Raw genomic sequence first — 22,385 nt, forward strand, 5'->3', positions numbered from 1 at the left:
GGCAGTTTCCCCAAGCCAGCCACTTCTGCTGCAGCTTGTCAATGACAGAGAGGTTTGCACCATCAGAACTCCACCATGAAGAAATGCTGCATTACTGTACAAAAGCATTTCATATCAGTGCACCTTCGGATACCTCCTATTCAGCATGAGCCACCTTTTACTTTCGGACAATTAACTGCATCAATAAAAATGTCTGATGTAGCTACGACTGATGAATACAGGACAGCGACAATGTTCATTTTTAACTGGTTTTTTTTCAGACTGCTACCTTTCTTCCCCACCCTCTCAGGCATCAGTGCTTTGGGTGAGACAAAGAGGAATGTTTTCTTTTAAGCAGTGCAGGAGGAAAAGGTTACCTTGTTTACCAGTAACTCTGGAGTACAAAGAACTACTTTGTCTTTATGGAAGAGGCAGTAAAGGCAGTGTTTCTTAAGGGCTGAGGTTTCCAAGGCTGCTCTTATTGATGTGACCGTGACCCAGAGGCCTGTCTGCAATACCAGGAAGCACAGGCAATGAAGGGCTGCTGGCTTCAGGGTCAGTGCGACTGCCTCTGCTCCCAGAGAGGACAGGATCCAGAGCTACAGTTACAGTGTGTCTGAAAGGATAGGCAGAGGAGGAAGCTGTGTAGAAACTAACAACACAGAAGGCTTTGTGAGTAAAGAGATGGTCAACAGACAAGAGTACGTGATCTTACTGCTGAGGAGATACTTTTAAAATACTTAAACAAATGTTTTTTTCTTGCACTTCATTAACATTCTGACACAGCTGCAAGACTACCCCATGTGGAATCACTCTGCTATCTTTTTTTTCTTCCTATGTGTTGAAGCTCAGAATTATTATTAAATAACTTCCATTCATGCGTTTTCCATACAACCCACAGTAATCAATTACACTGATTCATAGGCAATGAAATCCAAAATTTTTCTATACTTGAAGTGTTTCTTAATGCTGAGAGAATATCCCACTTATCCAAGAGTACTCCAGATATAACTGATTTCGCAAACTTTCTAAAAGCTGATGAAGTAGAACTATTTCCCCTGAAAAAAGGCAAATAGGGCAAAAAAAAAATCTGTAATGAAACATGGACAGTAAGATAAAGAAAGTGACTTTCCTGACGAATGAAGAGGAATGTAAGAGATGAGATGATAATATTTCCATGCAAGTAATTATTACAGTAAGAAGAGCCACCCAACTATCCAGAGTTGTATTTCATTTATACTGCTTTAAGAATTTCATCATTTCCATTTTTAAAAAGATTTTAAATAACACCAATAATTAAGATGTCACTACACAGCTTACCCATCCATCCAACATATAATTTCTGTGCTGTAATAAAATAAATAATAATTTTTTAAAAAGCCTACAAGAAAGCACTAGTCCTTTTCATAAGAAAACACAAACCTTACTTGATATTTACAAGGTGTTTGCTGTAGCATATACAACAATCAGAAACACTAGGAGCCACTGGATTCTAGCAGTGGAAATTGGTAAACCATCAATTGTTTTGCAGGAGTCAAGAAAATGTAAGACTAAATGGCCTACCTTAACTGCCAAGAAGTTGAGACCACTTTCATGAGCCAAAGCTTTAGCTATCATTGTTTTTGAGCACCCAGGAGGTCCGTAAAGCAGCACACCTTTTGGAGGCTGAATCCCCATTCGGATGAAGGAGTCGGGATGTTTGAGAGGCCATTCAACTGCCTGCTTCAATTTCAGCTTGACATCTTCTAGTCCTCCTATGTCTGACCAAGATACCTGCAAAGCAGACCATTTTGCTGAATTCAGACAATGAAGCAAAACTATTAAAAAAGAAAACAAAAGTGCTGTGTAGAATGCATACTGGTTATTTCATGAAGTTGTTTTTAACGAGTCACTTCTTCAAAAAGCCTTTTTTAAACAAGAAGCAATTATTAATAAAGTCACATAAAGTAAAAGGGGATTAGACTCGCTTTATGGTGGAGGATGTAGGTAAAATATCATGTATCTACTTCAAAGGCCAATAACAAAACATAGAAAAATAACAATAAAATGACAGCATGATCATACAGGCAGCAACACTTTGTGTGATCACTAGCAAAGTCACAACTCAGTTATCTTGTTTTTCAATGTGATGCTGATGCAGAATTTGTAAATTACTTTGATGTTTTCCCTGAAGGACTGTATGAGCTCAAGCTGGTTTTATTTATAGCTGCAGAGTAAGGCCCTGATCCCAGCCGTATAATCCCACTAAGCTGAACAGGACTGAGTGTTAGAAGTTTTGGGGGTTTCTCCACTTGCCAACACTATCAGTTCCATATAGGACTTCGGCACTGGAGATTTGACTAGAAGCTTGAGAAGAAACACTCCTCCAAACAGACAAGTATCTACAGAAAAAAAACACACACAAAAAAGCAACACTCAAACCCAACTGCAGTTAAATTTGCTCTGCTGAAGATACAAGACAGGCTTGTCAGGCATACATCGGGACAGAACTAATAAGTCCTACCCAAAACAGCAGACGGATCTAAAACCTGCTACACCTCTCCCCGCATCACTGTCAACAAGCCTGAGACTTTTCCCCACATTCCCTGGCCTGTTCTTTGTCCTGTCACCATCCATTCCCGTCCACTTCAAATATTAAACATGTCAAGACGCACCTAAATCAAATTATCTTCTGCCTTAAAACACTCTTCCAAAAATTTACTAGACATAAATCACCCTTCAGCTCTGGAAAGTCAGCTACACTTGAAAGGCAAGCAGAGTATTACTAAGAGGCAATGTATCACCTTTCTCCTGACTTGAAAACTGGTGTCACTCCTGGCTTGTCCCTATTGCTATTTTCCTGATAGCAGTACACGGAGTGGAAACTAAACATAGATAGTGCCTGGAAGAGGCAATTCAGTCTACTATTGAAGTGGAAGAAAAAGAGCATTTGGATGTGGTGCAAGCACTTTTGTGTAAGTCCAAGCAAACTGCAAACCAAATAAAACTTCTCCTCGATTGTCAGTGTTTGACATAGAAGAAAACTACAAAGACAGCGCAGAGCAAATAGCAAAGATAAATACGCATGGGTCAACCCCTCAGAAATATTCTGAGTTTAAAGGCTACCTGGAAGGTGAGGAGCTGCCAATCTGCTGCCTGCAGAACATCATCTCTCTCACACCAGGAATGTGTGACAGGAACTCTAGAAAAAAAAAAACCAACTCTCTTTTTCTCAGTAGCCAACAGCTTCTGGTTCTTAATTACTTTATAAGCCTGGGGAAGTATGAAATATGTAGAGCTGATCACCACTGCCTACTAAGAAGGATCTGAGAGCAGAGGGATCTGCCAAAGGTAGGATTCCCTTATGGAAAAAAAGAAAAAAAGAAAAACAGAAAAGAAACGCAAATTCAGTAAAGGTCAGAGTGAAGTGATCAGACACAGTAGAGTATCCCAGTAGCAGGGGGAAGAAAGGATTTCAGCAAGGGCATTACCAAAGCAGCATGCCACTTCTGGTAACTTGTAAGCCAACTTTTGCAACCCGCCAATATTCCCTTCTGAAGTGCTGCTTCATGCTACAAGCAAGGCTAACTGCACAAATCGGATTAAAGGAATGGTAGCTGCGCACAAGTCTCTAGTCCTGAAATGAAAGTGTCTGCATGAATTCAACGAAAACAGTAAAGGGAGAAACTCCACAACACTGTGGAAAGGAAGAGGGAAACAAGAGCATGAATTCCTACCACCCAACTTTGAGCTGGGTATCTTGGGCTACCACCACAGTCAAAAGAGAGAGAGAGACTTCGCAGAACAATTCAGCTATAGTACAAGCTCTCTTTCAGAAGTCAGACAGGTGGTCTCACGCCCAATTTCTCTCTCTTTCCTTTAGAGGGAACATATGGCAAGGAGATGTCCAATTTAGGCACCTCAGTTAAGTGCTTAAAGGTAAGAAGAATCCTCCCTTCCCGCTTGAGCTTTCACAACAAGAGACAGAAATCCACCTGCAGATTTTTAATTACAATGAAGCAAACATACAAGTTTATAAAAAGCGAAGACATGTTAGACACCTCACCTGCATCTTGCCCGTGTTCCACCCATGCAAACCACGCCTTTTCACTCAAATTTTATGGTTGAGTAACATAATTAAACTCAGGACAGTTAATCCCAATCTTCCCTTATTCTAAAAGCCGGTGTTTCTGAGTCAGATCTGAAACAGTGTCAGTGTTTTAAATTTCACTTAAAAAATACGTATTACCTATCCCTACAACCCTTAATTCTACCTAGCAGCTCTGTAAAATGCACAGAACTTGTGCATAAATCTTGGCACTTTTAAACAACTTTTTCTTAAGGAAGACGACATACAACATAAGCTTGTTCTCATTTTTCAGTATCAATCCTTACTCATATCTGGTAAAGCACGGACTAGTCATTCCTATCATCATGTCTTTCTAGCTAGACAAAGATTTTTACAAACATGAACAAGAACTTCTTAAAACTAATTAAGCCATCAGGAATTCCATATAACTTTCAGCAGCAGAAGGCAAAATCCCTTAGTGGTACTTTGCACACATACAAAAAGCCAGGGAGAAACACTTAAATGTTATTTTTACCCTCTTGCAAATATTCAGATTATTGCACAAGTCTTCTGAGGCATTATTCAAATGATTTTTCAGACCCACTACATGTCATTTAACATCAACACAAGCAATAGAATAGTACAGAAAAGGTGAAGCAGGGCCACCTTACATGAATGTTGTTTTCAGTAATCTGGAGACTTATTCTGATTTTGCTTACATTTAAAATTGGGAAGGGGAGGAATGGGAGACAACTGGGTCAGGACATAAAAACAGGGCGACTAAATGTGAGCTTGCCCATTATGAGTTAAAAAATAAAATAATTAACCAGTCAAAAATTCAGTTAACTTGTTCAGAATTTCTATAATACAAGGTGTGGAATTCAAGCAGCAATGGTATTAAAAGCAAAAATAGCTAATGAAACACTACCTTCACATTCTGGTCAAGTCCTACAGAAAACATTTTTTTTTTTCCCTCATTTCAAAAGGATTGAGATAAGTGGGGGAAAAAAACCAGTCCACCAACAATCAAACACTCAAAAGTAAGAATTATTTTAGATTCATACAAGCTTGGAAGAACTAGGTAGATTGTTTTTGCACACAAATCCTCAGTAACGTCTCAACCGCAATTAACACAAATTCTAGTGCGCACATTCGGACAGCTAGCTACGTTTCTTTTACCTGCCTACGAACTCAAAAGGAAAGGTCTTGCAACTTAAGCAATGAAGTGTGATATTTTGTCACTGTGGAAATGGTTTTAAAGACTGGCCTTGGGGCTGAGCTTACACATACACAGACAGTGCTCTGCTACAGCGTGTAAGACACCAACATTTCATTACTGCTGTAATCTTTAGCTCTCCCTAGGTCAACAGAGCTCAGAATACGATGCAGAGCAGCAACTCCCCAGAGGTTGGTAAGCAGCAGCAATAAAGAAATAAAGCAGACATGCAAAGGATGTCCATTCCAGAACCTTTTGGCTGCAAAGACACAAATCTGAGTGTTGAATTACAGTAAAGGGAGTGAAACAGGCAAGCAAAACCCATAGCACTCTACAAAAATTTCAGAAAGACCCATAGGAGAGGGAGGAACGGCAACTACAGTGCAACTCTCCAAAGAGCTGAAGTATTAACTTCCTGATTTATAACGTGCATCCCCTCTCTCCTAAATCCCTGCTGCAGAAAAAGCAGCCTTCTAAAAAGGTTGTAACATATAGCAAAGTTCAAGAAAGGTTCTGTAAAAATGGAAAACAAGATGCTACTTGGAACCAGGCAGCAAGTATTTTGCATTTGCCTTGGTCACAGCCAATGTGCACAGCAATCGGGACATAAGTGGAAGGACAAAAGAACGCAGAAAGGAGGAACACAAAAAAAAGCACATGGTTGCACCTCCGCCTCCAACAGCTCCTTCTGCCCACAACCTCACTTTCTGTCTACTGCCCCAAACTCACTTCATTTTGGCTGTTTTCCCCACCAGTAATTTTGAATATGCTTGGAATAAAAAAAAAAAAAAAAAAAAAAAAAAAGGAGCTCAATTTATGTCAATGACAAAAACCCTAAAAACTAGTTTGTCATAGAGCACTTTTCAGAAGCAGACTGCAAAGCATTCTATAAAGGTTATCAAATATCCTCAGACACCAAGAAGTGACTTGCTCGAGGCCACCCAAACAAGTCACTTTTAATACATCTCCTTGTTCTTTAGCTACTACCCCAAGCATACACGTAACAAGAGGTTTTTCCAGGTTTTAAATAAGACAAAAGACTGCAACAGAGCAATTTAGCCTAGTAGCCTTCTAAACAGCCAAGCAACTAGTGCTCAATTCTAGGTCCTAAAAAGCAAAGACTGATTTGAAAACTAAGTTTTCTTTACAGCCTACTCAAAGTTCCGCAGATTTCAGAGAACAAGTTCTGTGCAGATGAAACAATTTGGAGTTCATGATAAAACAATTAATTATTTTCATTCAGTATCAGAGGTGATACCAGCTTCAAAAAAACCAACAGCCCGTAAATGGCAAAGGTGTCATGACTATAAGGGAAGGAGCCACTCAACAAAATTAATTTACTTGTGGCTTTGCTTAGAAGTTACTTCGAACTCTTCTCATTCAATTGACACATAGCTACTGCAAAGCCATGAAACATGAAAAAACCCACCATCTGAAAAACAGAAAGTTAAAAATCACAAAAGTCTCAGTTTAATTCAGCATGTACGTCAATGGTTTTACTTGTAACTAACTGCATAGCCCCAGAATTCCATCCACACCAAGGAGGCTGCCAAGTGAATAATATATCTGCAGTAAACAGCAAAAAAGCGGATATTATTAATGTAGCTCAGACTTCTGTCTTCTCTTTGGAAAAGATCTCATAGCTGATCATTTATTTAGTGTTTGAAGTCATTTTTAGCAAGGATTTTTTAGATGACAAACAGTGTTAAGGTCAGACTTCAAAACATGAAGGAATGCAACCCCTGATTTTCTAACAAATTTACCCACACAATTAACTGTCTAGCTGGATAGTTCCTGGGGCAAGGAAAGCAGGGGAAGAAAAGCCTATCCCTTACAGACAGAAAGTATCTGGAGATTAATCAATACAGGATGATTGCACAAAGATACATTAGCCAGGAAAAACAAAAACAAAACAAAACACAACAAGTTTTAGGTTTCTTGAAGAAAGCTGGACTCCTATCTGGTTTGTGCCTTCTGTTTCTTTTTTGTTTCCCACACACCCAGCTAGAATTTTTACATTTTGATAAGAATGCAACAAAAGGTGTAAATAAGGCAGTTTACGTTGGTATAAATTACTGCAGAGCACATAAGTAACATATCACAGCACACTATGGCAAACAGCCAGCTAAGTAAAGTGTTGAATGGGTAAGTGGCCCAAGTCCATGGACTGAAAGCACTGTATTGAAAAGACGGATAAATTAGTAAAGAGGAAGAACTTCTTATAGAAATTAGGACCATTAGCATCCGTTCTGTGGCAAGCAAGTAATTTTAAGGTTTCCCACAGCTGTTGCAGAATTAGACATTCAAGCGTAACAATATTAAACAGCAAAGCATTCTAGGACACAGCATCATCAACACAAGATGATGCAACTAATTAATGGCTCTGCAGTTGCATTCATTTGGCTTCTTAGATACCTGGTTTCTACTGAAACCAAGTACTTCAGCATCCAATTAATTGCAAACATTAGTGCAATCAAACACACAGCTTCAACCAGAGCAGTTAAATACACAACTTTAACCAGAGAAGCAAAAATAAGTCTGTAAAATTAAATTAAGACATACCTAAAAATCACTACTAGAAGCATGCAACAGAAAATGTTGCATACTCCTCTTAAAAAAAGGTATCCAAGGAATTAGAAGCTGTATTACACTTTCTGCTACAATCTGTGTTCCAAACAACAAACCAACCATGTAAATTCTCTGGATAACAGTACATTAAATGCTAAATGACTGGCACTCAGACACTAACAATCAGGTGAGAATAAGACATACTTATTTGCTAATAAAGAGCAAATTACACTAACCTGAGCTTAATAACAACGATAAACAGATTTTTTTTTTTTAATTTCTTTTTGCTTGTGCATGTCTATAAACCACACAGTGGTCAAACTTTTTTTAAAATAGCTACACTATGCTAAAGTACAGGAATGAGTTTCAGATGCAATGCAGGAACACTTGCAAACATCACATCGCAAGCCCCCAGCATGCAGCTCTAACCAGGGGGCTGCAGTTTGGATTCCTGCTGCTTGCTTCCCCTGCACTGCCATCCCAGCCACCTAGCCGCAGCATAACCAAGTTCCCTCAACTAACCCATGGACTTGAGCTGACTTAGGGCACATCCCCACCTCAAATACAAATGGTAATGGAGTAATTAGCCTTGCTGGTGGTGGTGGTGTTACAATGCTGGATTTACACTACCGTGACTTTCACGGACAGCTGTGTCAGTATTTCCAGATACTCAGACTGCTTCTGAGCATGCACAGGTACCTTCGTTTTGGTAAGCTGGTAGCTCTGCAGCCTGAAATAATGGTTAAACTGAATTCCAGCACCTCCTTCGGCAGGTGATGTGGGAGGATGCAAAAACTGTTGCATCCAGTACTTTAGATTCCACTTTAAACTCACTCCAGGCACCAAGCAGATAGCCTGAAATTTATCCTACATCTTCACAGAATATGCATTATTTTGTAAAAATGCAGGTCCTGTCAGCACAAAAGGAATCTGCACTATGTTGTTATCTTCCCTTCAATAAAGGAACGAATTTCAGTAGTATTCCAATGACTCAGCTGGTGTTTAACAAATAAAAACAAGTGACAATCAAGGAAGCCACTGGCAGGATGGCTTTCTGGACAACAGGAGCCTGAGCAGTAGGTTGACCTGGATTCAGAACAGATTTCCTGCAGTACCTCGAGACCTTGCTTCTATCTGTCTTTATTGTGCCATTTAGCAGCGCTCCATCTGGCTCCAAATGGGCTGCTATGTCTAAAAGGCACAGCACAGCGATAAGGACGTGAGCCCAAGAGCCAGTAGCACAATAAGCAACAAGAGAATTAGTAACTCTGGTTCTCAGCAGAACTAATTAGCCCTTGCGGATATTGATGCCACTACAGCATTTCCAGGAAAAGACGTCTGGGGCCAGCCCAGGCATTTCCACCCAGCACTTCACCGCACAGCGTGGACTCTTAACAAGGCAAGCGTGATATCCGAGCTGGCTATGTGCAGCATCCTGTTTGCAGATTTTATTTCCCATTCCTATAGTTTGGGAATAAGGGTCTACAGTTGTGCAATGTAATTCCCAGATGACTCATCTTCATGCAATGAGACATAAATGTTTTCTTCTAGAGCTTGGAGAGCTGCTGAGAAACACCAGCACAACAGCTTGCAGAGTCAAGATTTAGTAAGATTAAATACAACATTTTCTTTTGCTGAATCTTCTTAAGTCAGATCAGAGTCTTCTTAAACCAGATCAGTTCCCCAGCCCAATTTATGTTGTGCCTGCTACTGAACTACTATAATACATAACTGAGAGGGCAGTGAGCGGGGTAAAGATGAATCCAGCACCGCCAAAACAACTGTTCATACAATGACATCCCCTGATGGGTAACCACTTGGCAGTGATAACCTACCTACAGTATCTAATTCTGCCCTCAGTTAAAACCATGTAATGGCACTGAAGACATTCAGGTCACAGCAGTATGAACTGCATGTAGAATTAGTCAACTGCTTTACATAAAATCACAGCAATCAATCTCTTCACAGCTTTGTTTCAATACACTTTGGTTACAAATGCTAACAGTTGGTTTCTTCTTAAGTTTGTGTCTACTTTACAGAAGGCTCCAGCTTTCATGGCTATTCAGGATCTGCTTTTCAGCAGACATCTTAAGATTTTTTACTCCATTAACCCACTCAGCATATAAAACTACAGATCAGGAGATATGCTCCTGCACTACCAACTTTTCCTAAAGCATTAGGAACTTAAGCTTCTGTAAATGGGTCTTCAAAATTGTAATTAATTAAACAAATATGCAAACAAAAGGATGACGCACAAAATTTATTGGTAACTTGAGGCCTCCACTTCACAAAACTCCTCTCTTTTGGTAGGGCATTTCAACACCTAACTGCGACTCGTAACATGGCTCTAACAATGTTGCTAGCGTATTGCAAAAAATAACTTACTTTTGGCACGTCAACTGCCACCTCCCTCATGGCGCTGGGCCTGACATCATTCATCCCCTGCAGGAAGTCATTGAAAGCAATTATCACTGACCCAGCCACCTCGTTGTCTAACAGGTTAGGTCTTTTCCCCAGTGCTCTCCGCAATGCGTACAAACCTATTAAAAACAAAATAACATGGAAATATGTAGACTTCCTCCTGGTTCTCACAAACAATGTGTACAACACACAAACACATAGCAGCACTGGAAAGGAAATGATGTTCAAAAGAATGTCTCAATGCCGGGCCTTAACTAGGTCAAAGAACACGCAAGACACTTCTGATGAGAGAGCAAGAAAAAGGGGATTTAATGACCACAGGCAGAATATAAACTAAATCTGTTCCAAAAGACAGAATGAAACAGCCTTGCCACTGTGTTCCCGGCGATGAAGCTAACAGGGCAAAACCTCCAAATGTCCATACATCGATTCGAACACACTTCTAAACCACAGAGGAAGAGGGATAATGAGTATTCAAGGCAAACGTTAAATCAGCTCACATAAGACATCCGCAACCTTGTCCATTCCTCTATTATTAGGGCTGTGTTTTCCAAGCTGCTCTTAAAAACAAACTGATGAGATTTCTTTTACTTTCATTGGAACCTTATTTTGCTATCTAGTAAGATGCCAGATACCTGTATTTTTCTTGACATGCAACAAACGTTCCCTGCAACACTCAATAGCTCTTCATTCCCTTCAGCAATCACACTTTTCAAACGCAGGCATAGCTTTTACCTTCTCCTTTGTTTCGCCAAATCACTTGCATACAATACCTATAAATCTCAGTACTAATTCCTAGCTTCCCCCTATAATTCAATCCTTCAAAAGCTGCACAAGTCCCACCCACCTGCACATCAATATATCAATACTCCTGGGGCAGGACCAAGCGGTACCATCTGCAGCTCCCAGGCATTCCCCAGAGAGAGCAACTACGGCCCCTGTTGTGTAAGATGCCCAGAAGCGTGATGGTTTTCCCACTGTATAATTATGCCTTTTAAGGTCTAATATAATTTGGAGTTCTATTGCTTCTATTTCCAACCCTGTTCTGTGAACTGAAACTGTTAAATATGTTATTTAGTATATTATTACATGATGAGTATAATCCTATACACAAGTATGCACACATCCACACACACGCAGATATGCAATATCTGTTGTCATGTGTTACAAAAAAAATGAGGCAGTTAGTACGACACCAGTTCACCTTGCATCACCATAAAAAGACTGTTAAATCTTTTCTATATTTAACCAAACAAAACCAGTGCTACATGAAAGGACAATAAAAGGGATAAGCCGTTTCTGAAAATAGACATGGTTTTAACTTTCAGCAGATTGTTGTCTTTTTTCTACGGAGGCACTAGTAGATGCGGACATCCAAAGTTTCTGACAATGACAGGAATTCTGCATTTCCTACAATATATACAACGTGTGAAGAGATATAATATCTCCCCTGTGAAGCAGTACAGCTGGTGTCTCTCCATGAACTGCCAATTATGGCAGAGTCTGAGCACCTGCATTCAATACCCAGGCTCTTAATACAATAATGGGGAAAAAAAAAAAGTTTGTAATTCAGGTTTTCCCTTGCACAGAACATCCAGAACTAATAAGATACATAAATAAAAACATTCCAAGAGGCCAAGGAGAAAAATGAAAATCTGGTCACCAGAGGACAAGTATAAAATATAACTGACTCATTTTAACAACCCAGACAATTTTCATGTTATTCCTCCCCCCCTTCTTCCTTCCTCTGGAACAGTTCATTTTAAGCAAACAAAAAACTTAAGCAAGACAACATAGATTCACACACACACACACACCCCCCCCAGATTTAAAAGTTACATCCAAGCAAATAACAAACTCGACATCTTATTCTAGTGTCATTGCAGCTAACACTTTGGGGGGTGGGAGCAGGTATTGGGGCTGAGTCCTACATTTTCTTTTTGGTGAAGCCAATTCACATGGCACTCACACTTTAAAAAATGAAAGAATAAATAACATAGCATGAAATTAAGTCATAGAGAAGGCAAGTAACTGATAAAGATCTCTGCTCCTCATTTCTATGCATATCCACTCCATCAGGTACCAGTTTAGCCCAGTGCCCATTTGATGCATTTTAATCGTGTCACGGTTATCTTTTTTCATGACACCAGGAATTCTTAAAAACAAACAAGTTTATTTTAAAAATTGAGAGAGAGAACAGCACATAAAAACGCCCAAGGAGAATACGGCTCTTAAGGATCGTTACTGCCAGTGCTACTAGGAGTATGAGTGAAATTTCAGTCCTCAGCAGTGGGTTTGAAATGCAACAGCCTTGATGCAGAACAGGAATAAAGAGGTCACAGCTTTCCAAACAAAGCCTGAATTCATTTCAGCACGTGCACGCACACGCCACTGCACAGGTCAGCATTTAATTGAAACAATGTTTTACATTAAAACAATAATAAAAAACAGATTGAAAAAGAAAGCATGATTCTTCCTGTTTCCTCCTGTTATGATAATCATTCTTTCCTGCACTTCAGATTGACCTCTAACCAGAGCGGGGGGGAAACAAAGTCTTATTAACAGGAGAAGGATACAGCCAGTGGCTTGCCGGAGGCATAAAAACACATCCTTGTCTCGAGACACTGAAAGATGTATTTAATGTAAGGAAATGCAGGGTAGGGTGCAAAACATGCTGCTAGAAGCAATGCAGAGGCAAAGGAGGTGAAGCACTACAGCAAACCCAAGTTTATCACTACAGAAGTTGTAACGCAGATAAACTGAAGATTCAGACTTAGTACCTCAGAAAACATCGAGCATCTCAGCTTAGCTGTGAGGTATCTTTCGGGTGGGAACGTTTTGTTTTGAGTGTATGTCATTGCTGTAAACTGACTCTGAGCACAGCATTTGTTTCAGCTTTGCTTGCACCTTTTCAGATGCTACTTCATTCTTAAGGATTAATGAATATCAATAGCCTTTTGGCAGTGACTGACAAGGGTCAGAAGTGGGCGAGTAGGTTTTCACTGTTTTATTCCAGCATGAGTCCTGTGGGGGGGGAGGAAGGTTGCAGACATAGTTAGCCTGCCGTATGGTCGGTGGGACTGTTTGCGCAGGCACGGGCTACCTATTTCTAGTAAAGGGATACATTACTGGTCCCTAGGACTACCCTATGCAGAGCAGAAACTTAACTCAGAAGGCAGCCTTTGCAATAGTGAACAACACTGATTCCCAGTGGAGTATAAATGGAAAATCCCAGTAAAAAAAAAAAATTAAAAGAAACAAGCATACTAAGTCATGCATGATTACAAACAATGGAAAATAAACAATTTGTTCCAGTCCAGCAACTGTGCGCTCTACCTCACCAACTCATCCTGTCTGTCTAGAACAGAGGAAACTAAGTGGACAGAGGGGAAAACAACAGCAGAACGCCCTGTCCTGGAACAGATGATCCTTCTTTGGTACCAGGCTACGCACAAGGTCGATAGCATTGTTTCCCTGTAAGACTTTCTTGCTCATGGCTTGGCTAAGCATTGGCACATTAGATCATAATCACAAATATCTGAGCCTAAAAATAGACTCTACGACACTGCTATATTTGTCAGAGTCTGTGTATCATTATACACTACTGTAAGTAATAGAAAGCATCCACTCAAAACGACGAACATATATACTTTAGGTTTCAAAAACAGAATATACACAACACTTGAGGAAATGAACTGAACAAAACAAAATTGTTAATCATGCATCTTTCACTGTCCATCAGCTATTTCTTCCGTAAATCCATCTTGTCTGGACTTACTCTGCCAGAATCCTAATGCCAGAATTTGTCAGTAGCTTCAAAGAAATTGTAATCTTCTTGTAAGATTGTTTACAAAAGGATATGTTTCTTCTTTCCCTGCTAATCTGGCATTTCCCTCTCAAATTATTATGGCCAAACCCAGAAGACGCATACCATTTCTCCCTGTGACAGCTGTCAGATCCAACATGATAACTCTTCTGCATGGCTGGAAGTGGAATGCTCAACAGCATGTGGAAAGATTTCAGCTTCCTAATGGCACTGGATGGGGTATCTTCCTCTACTTCTAGATCTTTACATACTACAAAATTTATCAGTTTTATGCATAGAAAAAGCATTTCATATAACGTAAAATCAATTTTGAACTTTAGAAAGCATAAGAGGAGCATACCTGACTTCACAGGCAATGGATACAAAAGTTATTTCAGTGTTTAATATTTTTGAGATAAGGAGCTTTTCTGCTTTATATTTGGCAATTTTTAATCAGCATGGCTTTCTGCACTCATTCATGACAACAATTCCAAAATTATACTAGAAAATCTTTTATAGAACTTCAAGTATCATATACTACAAATCACATGTATTCTTGAACATATCATAGCAACAAAGGGAGTTTATAGCACTTCATTAAATCAAGATACTGGATGGTCAAATCCAAGAAAAAAAAAATAGAGAACATGTCTATGTATATTGTTTGCAGTTATGCATAAATATACAATAACACAGACAAAGCCTGTTTGCCTAGCAGACGGAAGCCTCACCATCACCTGGTAAGGACCGCTGCTCCACTGAGGATGTCCCACAGACACATCCTCACGTGTTGAGTCAACCTTTCATCCTGTGCAGACCCAACACACCAGCTCTCCTACCCATCATGGTGAGACAGCACTAGGCAGTAACACGAGCAGCTGCCATGAGCACTGACTTACAGCAAGGATGTGCCTAGGCAAAGGCTCTTTTTCCCTTTACTCCCCAGATAATGGAACAGCAGCACCAAGCAAGCACCTCATGTCTGTGGACCACTAGCAAGCTTTCCTCTGGCCTGGGGGCAGGAACCACCATTCATAATAGCTGAAAAATTCAGGTGTGTTCTTCCATTTGCATCCTAAGAAACTTCTACAATTTGCGTTTTGCTTTGGGGTTTTTTTGGTTTGTTTGGTTGATTTTGTTTTGTCTCCCCCCCCCAATGTACGTAAGTATGGAATCAAGCACACCAACAAATTTACCACGGAATTAAAGAAAATATCCATGGACCAGACTCCTATAAATATATTTTTTAACTTATTTATTTTTTATTTAATCTGTGCATAAAATGCATGCCTATTTAGAAGAAATTTCAGGACACAGAAACCCTTACTTTTGCTCTTGAAACCATATTCTGCAATCTGCCTTTAGCTGCCAGTGCTATATGGGAAAATCTCTGAAGAACTTTCATAGACTGTTTGCACAGGAAAGATAATGCCCTTAAATCCCTTATAACCATAACATTGCAAATTCACTCGGCTAACCTGAGCACTAATCTACTGTAGGGATTACGTGCACGATTTATAGTCCTTCGTGAAGAGCTCTGGCATTTGCTGGAACATGTCTATGGAGCTGACTAAGAGTTGCTGAGAGGTACGACAGGGGAGGGAAAGGAAGGAAGGAGAAACTGTATTTTCAAAACTTCTTTCATACAGGAAACAGTTTATTCACAGATCAGGTACACACACATCATTTATCCTAAGACAATGACAACAGAGGGAAATAAGGAATACCAGACGGCCTGTTTCTAGCCTGTTCTCATACGTAAATGTACCTAAGCTAAGGTTAGTCATACATGTGTTAGAAGAAAAATAAGGACTGCCAGGCAATGACAACAGAGGGAAATAAGGAATACCAGACTGCCTGTTTCTAGCCTGTTCTCATACGTAAATGTACCTAAGCTAAGGTTAGTCATACATGTGTTAGAAGAAAAATAAGGACTGCCAGGCTACCAGAATAGCAAGGGCTGAAAGACAAGAAGCAACAGTTAGTGGCTAAATGCCAGTCTAATTGTAATTAGGAACATTGTCAAGTCAGAATATAGCTAAAAGTTAAAGTCGGAGACCTATGAAAACTTTGCCTGAAAATATTTAAGCTCTGTCCCCCAATAGCAGCTATTCATTCTACATACAAATGCCTACTGCTGATTTTACTCCCACAGAACTAACACAGACATACAAATAAAGCTACATTTCATCAGAGGATCTTTTATCAATTAAACAAAGGATCTGAAAGCAGTCTTAGTTCTTTTGTTTACCATTATATATTCCAGGAAAACATTTTACCTGGAGCCTGAGAGGGAGTCAGAAAACATTGAACTTTTCTCCTATAGTACCGACATTGTGTTGATTCCCAGGTCTAGAAAATAAACGGGGACCACACAGAACTGTCTGCTCCCACCACAGCTCAGCCAATGACCCAGCCCAAGACAGTATCTGCCCTAAACTTTTTCTGTTCTTCAGCAAAATGACATCACGCTAAATATTCAGGATCTGGAAGCTGAGGAATGACGTTCTGACTGCCATTTCACAGCCCACCGGTTCGCACAGGTAGGGCTGCACCAACGCAGGCTACTCTGGCGTCCTGCACCCCCTCACCCTTCAAACCAAACAACGTGTTTTGGGGCTGACCCTCCAACCCATTCAAACGCAGAAGTTTCTATATGCATTGCCGCACACGAATAATATCGTTTCTTCTGTACCACTTAAGCTGCAGAAGCAAGAACACGGTGTTTATCTGCCATGAAGGTTAATTTAAAATATTAAATGACGGTTATTGATCAACTCTTCTGAAAATATTCTTTATTTCCTGCTAATATAAATATCGGCAGACAGAATGGGATGTGCTTTAAACAGATTAAGTACTCAACCCACAATTGTGTATATGAAGTCAGCAATCCCATCATCCAATTAACTGCAAGCCAGTTTCAGACACAAACACACTTGAAATTAGTTATGATGAAAACCAAAAGTTCACATGCCCTGACTGCAGTAAGTGCAACGTTCTCCATACAAAAACAAAAATCAAGTACCATTACAAAACAAACAAACAAACAAACAGCCAGAGATTTTATATAAGACAAAATAACTACAAAAAGCAACATAACGTGCACCAGCATCTCTTCAGAGAGGCAAACAGAGCAAGACTTTTTCTCTCTGGATACAAAGACAGTAGCACTAAGGAAACATCTGTGCACTCAGCATGGGCGAAGACACAGGGAAAAAAAGAGATTCAGAAATTTTGCAATCACATCAGAATGACACCGAACCAAAGTAAAAGGGTGAGAATCTAATCCTATGCAGCTAAAATAACACAACTTTTGTGGAATCTTAGGAAAGTAGCTGAACTATTTTAAATGTCTAAGACAGCAATTCTAAAACCAATTCTGACTTTCTATTTGCCCCACAAGATGTTGGGGGCACAAAACCCTAAGAAAGAGGGCAAGGGATCCCACAGACAAGAATAAGGTCAACACACTCCACTCAGTCTCAAGCATGTTCCTTCAAGCCGCTCAGCAGCATCCAGATGTGGCCACTTCTGCACGAACGCCATCATTCTGAGTTAGTGCTCTAAGAAGCAATCCAAAAACATATGTTACAGTCCGAGTCCAAAAAAGCCACATTGCTTTGTTATGTGTGCGTGCAAGCAGAGACGCATTTGTTCATAACCTGTTAAGACGGCAAACTAGGTCAATTGCTTTGGTTTAAAAACAGCTTCTGCATTAAGGACCCAACTTTAAAATTACAGAAAACAGCACTGAATTAAAACTCACGAACACTGAAGATGGGGATTGGATTTTCTTGACCTTCTTACACCGTAAATTAGCATGATGGAACACAGTATCGGAAGACTCAATTGTTGCAGTCCAACAATTAATTTTTCGCTTTACTTCTGTACCATGTTTGGAGTTTTCAGTGCATTTCAAAAACCAGTGTTCTGCCATTTCTGCAAAAATCTCTCTATTTCATAAGAATACATTTTTTGGTATTGACCATCTGACTATACATGTTATTAATATTCCCCAAAAACCCCATATTTTCTACATGACCTTTTTACAAAAAGGCAAGCAGCCTTTCCCACCTCATTCTGAATGTTCCATAGGAACCAGTATTCACTCAGAGAATGCAATAGCAGATCGCTTGCAACAGCATAGTTTCAATCTTTTTCTGTGCTACAAAAAAAAAATAAACAACAACAAAAACATGGTATTTTCAGTTACTTTCCATAAGGGAATAAAATAACTATAGCATGTCAAGCAGTGCTTTCCCTTTAAAATCTGTAACTGCAATCAGTTAATTTGAAAACAAACCAAAAAACACCCTGCAAAACAAACAATCTCATTGCCTTGGTCATCAACTGCCTTTGTCAAAATCTACACTTTCAACAGTGTCTGAGCCCACATTCCTACATTTAGGATTATAATCCAAGAAAAATATTTACATTTGTTGTATGCCCCCAGCAGAACTCAGGTCCAAATTGCGTTGGGAAAGGTTCAGACTGAACCTTTATGGCTTAAAGAAAGGATAGATATTCTTGATGCCTTAACACTAGCCTGTTTCATCAAGACTGTTTCATCAAGACCGTTACTGAGCTGAAATGAAGAGCTCGGATTTGAGATACAAGACTGAGAAGCCACATATTGAACACAGTGTTTGTCTAATTGAAAGACCAGTCAGAGGCTGGTCCTCAGGGTGCACAGAGACTCACTGTTAATCACATTAGCCCAAACGGCTCATGTTTCCTGCAGGTGGCCAGGCTACCAAAACTGCAGAAGCTGGGGGGGGGAACGACATGGATCTAACAAAGAGACATTCCTGGGTTTCAGGGGAATTTACTTCCCCATCAATTACAGGGAAAAAAACAAAAAACCTAGGAGCCAGCCCTTCAATTGCCTAATTTTTTTTATTTTTCTTTTTAATGCAAGTGGATTGCAGAAACTCTTTTTTGGGTTGTAAAAGATACAGCAGGAAGTTTCTCAGCTCCAACAAAAGCCAAGTACAGTATCCCCCTAAATAACTTAGACTTTTACAGATCAAATATCTCCATATAATCAATATACACAGCTATCAATTAAACAGCATAAAGACTCTCCATCCTAGCTGTATTATTCATCAGAATGCAGGGGTAATAAAAGGGCCAAATGAATACCATAGACAATAAGATCTCCAAACAACAGGACTCAAAATCATGAACCTAAGACAACAGACCATATCATATGTCTATGCAAGTAGCTTCACAGATTCAGCAGAGTAATGCCGATTCATACTGGTCAAAGATGCAGCTCAATTTCTTATTTCTTTAACATTTTTTGTAATAGCCAGCTCAAGCCAGTGAACCATTATAATCCTAAAGGCTAAGCAAGGTGATACATTTAACTGTATTACAATCAGGCAATTTAAAAAAAAACCTGGATGCAAAACAAAGTGATTAGAGCTTCCTCGCTTCATTCACACAAGTCTCAAAGTTTCAGTGGTTGCAATGCAGCATCCTCACTGGAACCAAATAGATGTTATTGCAAGAGAGACCACTATTTAAACAAAGACATTTGTTCTTCCTCTCCTCATGATGCTATCTTATCACAGTCCAAGTGTTTTATATCAGCACACTGAAATTATGTGTAATGAACAAGGATGTTCAAGATAAATTCTAAGAGTTACAAAGCAAATACTTCCTTTCTCTGTAAACAATATGACTGAACCCACTTCTTGAAGAAATCAAGCTATATTTATATTCACCCTCTTGAAATGCTACAGGCAGCCATAGAAGGATAAGTTTATAATAAATTGCTATATTTGGAAACCTTTGTTGCTAAGCATCTTCTAACATTCAGTACAGTTTATACCATTCATGTCCCTGCTACATAATTAACATTTCATATGTTTTTAAAAAAAGTGCAGTGCTTATCTTTGTTGTTAAATTAAAACCATTATAATTTTTTAGGGAATTAATAAAAGACTATGTGGCTAATTAATTAAAGCAGAAGCAACAAGATCTCAGGGGCATACAAACACTGACATTATATGCAAGGATATGGCAGAGTCAGTCTTCTAGACACCGCCTCTGCTTGAGATAAAACAATTCAGAAGGCAGCTGTTCACACTAAAAGGTAGTCTACTAAATAATTTAGGACACAGTAGAGCTCTCCCAGTCTTAACAATATGACTTTCTCAGCTGCACACATAACTTAAGCCCTTTTCTTGTCAAGAATTCTGTGCATGTGAATCCCTCAGAGGGTACTCAAGTCCTCAAGAGTCTACTGCAAGGAGCTTGTTGCAAGCTGATGTCCACAGGATGTGGTCCAGTGCCCATCAAGGTATTTGCAGGTTTTCCATACTATGCTGTTAACCTATACAAAAGCATGCAGTTAATTGTGGAAATCGCAAGCATATTGCTAGGCAGCAGAGAATCACAGCAAATCCCAAGTTCTCCAGTGTAGTCACTACAGATAATGTAACCTTGAACAGAGATGAGGTACATTAACTCTGAAAGCATTGCATCTAAGCTAGTGATACTTGCCGTGTTAGAAATACCAGTTTTACTTTTAATTTTGCTGGAATGACCATAGTTATTCTTAAAACAGACAAATAATACTTGCTGAACACGTGAGGGGGGATACAAGTACTCTGCGCGACAATTAAGGCCGAGATAGATACACATACAGAGCTGATGCCTGTCACCCTGTTGTCAACTCTTGCAACAATACCGTAAGCTTCATGATACCTATAAATTCACAAAATTTTGTGGTTTCATTTTGTGAGAAGCTAGAACTGTATCTTTAGTACAGGAAAAGAAGGTATTGGAAGAAAAATCCATTAATATTTTAAAAATTCAGCAGATCAAATAAAAACACTCTTAACTGATTATTATATCCATCTATATATAAATATTTCACAGGTGTTTGGTCATAATACCCTGTTTGGAAAAGTCCAGAGCACACTGCACAGATTCTCCAGGTTTCTTGCCCACCTTTCCTCTCCTTGCCCATTCCAGCATACACAACACTGCAATTCTGTACATGCCATATACACAGGGGCCTAGAAATATCCAGCGCAAGCTGAACATTAACGGCTCCTAAAACTTCTTAATGACTTCCATGAAAAAACACAGAGTTGCTCAACAGAATAGAAAACTTGCCTGTCTGACCCCAGAAGTACCACTGAGCAATTCTTGCACCGGAGAACAAACAACTTCTGCCAAGAAAACAGTTGGAATACGTTTAACTCTACAACAGCTATTTACTTTTTCATTAACACATGTTCTTCAGAATTATATAGAAGACCAACATCAAAGCTTTTATAATGAAGTATCTTAGGAAACCTAACTACAGATGCAAAAGTGAACGGTTTGCCTATCATAGCCCTACAATTACTACATTTACCATGTTACATTAATAACCTCACTCTTGGTTCATACAAGCAGTATATACACAATATTATACATGTGTTAAAGAAACAGAGTTGAAGTATAAAGATAAGGAAGGATGAGTCCTTTGGAAACGATCTGAACTTTGTATTAAGAATATAAACATATTTAGCTTGCAAACTTCCAGGCTTTCCAGCCACAAATGGAGTACCTAAAGAAATAAATGGGGTAACCAGGACTCAAGAGTCTCCCAAAACCACTACCGCAATATGATTAGCAAGCGACAATAATCTTGTACCAAAAACGGAATGTGTATTTCTGAGTTCAGAATTCCCGCTTCTAAATTAGTTTCCATGTTTCGCCTGTACTTACACACACATCATGTGTGAAAGTGGCACAAGTAACCTTAAAATTTGTGAAAGAACTCAACTCAGATATTGCCTGAATATTAAGCATTTTGGTTATTTAGAAATGCGCGCCAGCAGTCTTAACTATATGTTTATACCATGTTTTATGTTGTAATATATACGAAATATTATGTTCAATTCTGAGCCCTACATTACCAAAAGGTTATTGACAAACTGGAGGGAGTTCAGAGAAAATCAACATAATTTCTGAGAAGCCAGGAAGGACTTATTTATGAGGAAAGATTAAAAGAGCGAAATATTTATAGTTTGGCTCAGTAATGAATGAGGAGGTAGGGGACATGAGAACAGCCTAGAGATATCTGAAGGGCGTAAACACTAAGGAGGGAGAGTGAATGTGTTATACAAGGATGTAAATAGAAATAATGGGATAAAACTAAACATGGAAAACTTAGGCTGAATATCAGAGAGCATTCCTGGACAGCAAGCTATCTTGGCCCACGGCAGAGTTTCTTAAGTGAAGCAACACAAGCCCATAGCTTGGAATAACAAACAAGACTAGACAAAACACTGGAAAATTTGCCATATGGAATAACCTTGCTCTGCTGAGGAGAAATATTACCTCAT

At 39.3% G+C, this 22,385-nt stretch overlaps 1 protein-coding gene across 2 annotated transcripts in view; it reads right to left on the reverse strand.

Annotated features, from left to right (window-relative positions):
* SPATA5 (spermatogenesis associated 5) overlaps positions 1 to 22,385 on the reverse strand; it is a 211,679-nt gene that overhangs the window by 175,613 nt on the left and 13,681 nt on the right. For both annotated transcript variants that reach the window (XM_050895921.1, XM_050895923.1), the window contains 2 exons: positions 10,197 to 10,351; positions 1,543 to 1,752 (listed from right to left, as the gene is read on the reverse strand). In XM_050895921.1, coding sequence (XP_050751878.1) covers positions 1,543 to 1,752; positions 10,197 to 10,351 — 365 coding nt within the window. The remainder of the gene's footprint in view (positions 1 to 1,542; positions 1,753 to 10,196; positions 10,352 to 22,385) is intronic.

Source organism: Gymnogyps californianus, chromosome 4, assembly GCF_018139145.2.
Source record: "Gymnogyps californianus isolate 813 chromosome 4, ASM1813914v2, whole genome shotgun sequence".
NCBI lineage: Eukaryota > Metazoa > Chordata > Aves > Accipitriformes > Cathartidae > Gymnogyps > Gymnogyps californianus.